The sequence below is a fragment of the Chelonoidis abingdonii genome, chromosome 11, assembly GCF_003597395.2.
Source record: "Chelonoidis abingdonii isolate Lonesome George chromosome 11, CheloAbing_2.0, whole genome shotgun sequence".
Taxonomy (NCBI): domain Eukaryota; kingdom Metazoa; phylum Chordata; order Testudines; family Testudinidae; genus Chelonoidis; species Chelonoidis abingdonii.
In genome coordinates this window covers 18,108,077-18,112,124 of record NC_133779.1, presented here as the reverse complement: position 1 = coordinate 18,112,124, position 4,048 = coordinate 18,108,077, and the positions used below count along the sequence as shown (strand labels likewise).

The 4,048-nt window shown below is 66.3% G+C and overlaps 2 protein-coding genes across 2 annotated transcripts in view; one reads left to right on the top strand and one right to left on the bottom strand.

The window, feature by feature from the left end:
• The window catches only part of LOC116818925 (RNA-binding protein 10-like), a 34,108-nt gene extending 33,430 nt beyond the window's left edge, over window positions 1-678 (top strand). The window contains exons 23-24 of the mRNA XM_075071285.1: window positions 172-301; window positions 480-678. Of these exons, the coding sequence (XP_074927386.1) occupies window positions 172-301; window positions 480-603 (254 nt within the window). The 3' untranslated portion in view covers window positions 604-678. The remainder of the gene's footprint in view (window positions 1-171; window positions 302-479) is intronic.
• A 1,266-nt stretch (window positions 679-1,944) lies between these two features.
• LOC116817287 (uncharacterized) lies at window positions 1,945-3,246 on the bottom strand. Its single transcript, XM_075070790.1, has 4 exons — window positions 3,042-3,246; window positions 2,691-2,823; window positions 2,236-2,332; window positions 1,945-2,050 (listed from the first exon to the last, which is right to left on the bottom strand). Exons 1-4 carry the CDS (start codon window positions 3,194-3,196, stop codon window positions 2,004-2,006), a joined length of 432 nt encoding a protein of 143 aa, XP_074926891.1. The 5' UTR covers window positions 3,197-3,246; the 3' UTR covers window positions 1,945-2,003.
• Window positions 3,247-4,048: the final 802 nt, after the last annotated feature.

Below are 4,048 nucleotides of genomic sequence, written 5' to 3'. Positions count from 1 at the left end.
GTTGTGTGTGCTGTTCCTGGCGTGCCCGCCCAGAGGCGGCTGCATCAGCAGCCTAGTGGGCGAGGGGCGTTGTGCTTGGCTGTTCCTGGTGCTCCTGCCCCAGAGGCGGCTTGCATCGCCAGTGGGCGAGGGGCGCATTGTGGGCTGTGGCTGTTCTTGCCCTCCCTCTAGAACCTTGCCCCAGTGGCGGGGGCGTTGTGGCTCCGCGTCCCGCCTCGATGGCCATTGCCCCACGCTTTGACCTGCTCCCCGCAGAGACTTTGAGGCAGCCGACGCGGACGGCTGGGAGCGATAAACATGGGTAGCTGCCTTCGCTGCCGGCCATGGGCTGGAAGGAGGGCAGCGGGCTGGGCCGCAAAAGCAAGGCATCGTCACCCCCCATTGAACCGGTACACAGGGCAGGAGCGAGCCGGGAGCCCCGGGCCCCTGGGGTGTTCCGAGGGCAGCGGCCCTGATTCTCACCAGGTTCCCCTCCCCAGCGGCAGACCGAGTGCGCGGCTCCCGCCTGGGTGTCCGGCAGCTCCTACGGTGGTCTCGGCAGCTGAGTCGTATCGCGAGACGCTGCACAAGACCATGCTGACCCGCTTCAACGAGGCTGAGTGAGGCCCCACCCCAGAGACTCCCCTGTGGGGGGGGCCATGAACTTTTTTTTTAATTAAAAGGAGAAAAATGACAATCTCTCTTAGCGCCCCCCGCTGGAGGGGAGGAGGCCCTGCGCCTGTTCGTCTCTGCGCCCTCCGCTTGGCGGGAGAGGCGCGCCCGCTGTCGTCTTCTCTGCGCGCCCATTGGAGGGGAGGGGCCTCGTTGTCCCTCTCTCTGCGCCCCCCGCTGGAGGGGAGGGGCCCTGCGCTGTCTCTCTCTGGCCCCCGCTGGCGGTTGCAGGGCGCCTGCCTGCCTCTCTCAGCCCATAGGGAGCGCCCTCTTGCTACATACTCTCTGCGCCCACCGCTATGGGAGGGGCAGGCGGCCTGCGCGGTTGTCTCTCTCTCTGCGCCCCCGCTGGAGGGGAGGGCCCTGCGCTGCGTCTCCTCTCTGCGCCCCCGCTGTGAGGGGAGGGCACTCGCGCTGGTCTCTCTCTGCGCCCCCCAGCTGAGAGGACGGGCCTCTGCGGCTGTGCTTCTCTGCGCCCCCCGCTGGAGGACGGGCCGCGCGTGGCTCCCTCGCCCGCGGACGGAGCGTGCCCGCCAGTCCCTGTACCCCCTGCTGGAGGGGAGGGGCCCTGCGCTCTGTGGTGTCTCCTGTTGCCCCTGCTGGAAGGGGAGGGCCCTCACCTGTGATGTCCCCCTGGCCCCCTGCTGGAGCGGGGTGACCCTGCAAATCTGTGTACTCTCCTGTGCCCTGCACCCCTGTGGAGGGGATGGGGCGCCATGCACTCTAGTGTGTCTCCCTAGTGCCCTGACCCTGCTGGAGGGGAGGGGCCCTAGCAATCTGGATTGTCAGAGTGTGTCAAACTGCACCCCCTGCTGAGAAGGGACAGGAGACACTGTAGTGTGATGTCCCTGCGCCCCCCGCTAATGGAGGGGAAAGTCCCAGTACTTGTGTGGTGTCCCCCTGCCCCCGACGTGGAGGGGAACGGGCCCGTTACCGTGATCTCCTGCACCCCCTGCTGGAGGCGGACAGGCGTGCACTGTGTGTGTGTGTCCCTGCACACTGCCCCCCACCCCCTCCCACTGGGAAGGGGAGAGAGCACAGGCCCTGCAATCTGTGTGTGTCCCTGGGCCCCCCCGCTGGAGGGGAAGGTCCCTGCACTGTGTGTGTGTCCCTGCGCCCCCCGCTGGAGGGGACGGGCCCTGTACCGTGTCTCCCTGCACCCCCTGCTGGAGGGGAGGGGCCCTGCAGTGTCTGAGTTGCACCCCCCAGAGCCAGGCACACACAGCAGCTGAGGGTTGGCAGGATTTATTCAGGCAGGTGCAGAGGGGTTGGGCCCTGTGTCCCGGCACCGTTGTCACAGAAGCAGTGGTCGCTGGGCAGAGGTGGCAGAAGTGGAGACGAGCGGCAACTTCTTACTGGCTCTGGTGTAGCCCCTCGACCAGCTCAGTGTAGTGGGGCTCTGGGGGGAGGAGAACAGGGGCTGAGGGGCTGGTGTGAAGCCCTACTCCCGACCTCCAACCCCCTAGGCTCCACCTCACCCTGGGTGTAGCCCCACTCCCAACCCACAGCCCCCTAGGCTCCCCCCAGCTCTCATCACTCCTGAGCAGCAGCCCCTGCTGGCCAAGCCCGGGCCGGTCCCCTCACCGTGATCCGGCTGGATGTGTCCGTGTCGGATGAGGAAATCCAGGGCGACCAGCGCACAGTTGGGTTTGAAGTCACCTGATATGATGGCATCCTTCACCTGCAGGAGAGAGGCCTTCCATAGTGAGGCAGCCACCTCTGGAGGGGAGCAGCTGGGGAACAGCCATGCATAACAGTGCCTGGAGCTCCCTAATGTACGGTCACATGCTTTCACCGTGGGCGATAAGCAATGCAACCTCCCTCGGGTGGAGTGGGGAGCCACACTGACTGCCTAGAGGGATGCCCCTGCCCCCCAGTGCCTAGCCTGCCAGGGGAGAGCACCGTGCCCCCTAGTGCCCAGCCCCAACTGCCAGCAGAGATTGCCTTCTGCCAGCTCCCTGCCCTGCACTGCCCCCCAGCACCTGGCCCTGCCTGCCAAGGAACAGCACCACCTGCCCAGTCCCCTGCCCCCCGCTCACCTCATCCAGGTCCAGCAGGTAAAACTCCTGCATCTCCCCGTCACCCACGCGGGGCTCGAACTCCTCGGGCAGCTCCAGGTCAAAAACAAACTGGCACTCGGGGAAGATGCCCCGCTGGTCCTCATAAGTGTAGCTGGGAGTGGGGGAGAGGGGGTCAGTGGGGGCGGGTGCCCCCTTGAACCATGCCTGGTTCCCCCCCTGACCCCATGGTGCTGGGCTCAGCACCTTGCAGATGCAGTTCCCCCTTTGGCCACATGGTGACGCTGACCTGGCAGATTCAGGGGCTGGGGTGGGTCAGAGCAGGGAGTGGGGGGATGAGAAGGGATGACCCCCCGCCCCGCCCTGATTTACCTGATGGTGCCCACCGGCTGTGCCTGGGCTGCCAGGCTGGGGGGGATGCAGGCCTCCTCCTGGCACTCCTTCACCAGCGTCTCCGTCACCCCCAGCCCCACCGTGATGCCCCCCGCTGCCTGGGGACAGCAGGGAGTGAGGGCAGCACCCTGCATGTGGGGTACTTGCCTGGGGGCCCCTCCGGTGTGGTACCTCCCCTGAGGCCTCTCCAATATGGTATCTTCCCTCTGGCATAGTACCCTCCCTCCGGGGCCCCTCCGGCGTGGTACCTCCCCTGAGGCCTCTCCAATATGGTATTTCCCTCTGGTGTGGTACCTCCCCCGGGGCCCCTCCGGCGTGGACCTCCCCTGAGGCCTCTCCAATATGGTATTTCCCTCTGGTGTGGTACCTCCCCCGGGGCCCCTCGCCCTCTGGCGTCTGTACTTTCCCTGAGTCATTACACTCTGTTCTCCCCACCCCGTTCTCTGCCTAGGGGAGACCATGGATGCCGTCAGCTGTCCAGAACCACCCCCTGTCTATGGGGCGGATTCCTTTTCTACCCCTCCCCCAGCACCCCCCTCCCAGGTTTGTCCAGCCGGCCCCGGGGTAGGTGCTTGGTGGTGGCGCGCACGCCAGCCACATGCAGCGGGTGCCCCCAAACGGCCGGCGTGTGTTGTAGCGTTAGTGGGCGGCCCGTAGCAGCGAACCCAGCAGCGCTGGGGAATGGGGGGGAGAACTCTCAGTGGCGGGGGGACGGCGCTATTCCCCACCCTGGGAGTGTGGAGCAACCCCAGCTGTCACTCTGCCCCCCCAGGCCTTTCTGCCTCCCTGCCCCCTCCTCCTCAGCCCTTCCCCCAATGCCCCCTCTACCCCCTCCCTTCCCTGTGCTGCCCCAGACCCCCCAGCAGGACTCACCTGTGGCCGCTACGCTCCCACGTATTTCTTTTGATTATCACGCGCGACCTGCTGTCACAGAACCGGGGAGTGTTTGCCTCACCGTGGGTAGTGCTGCGTAAGGACGGACAACG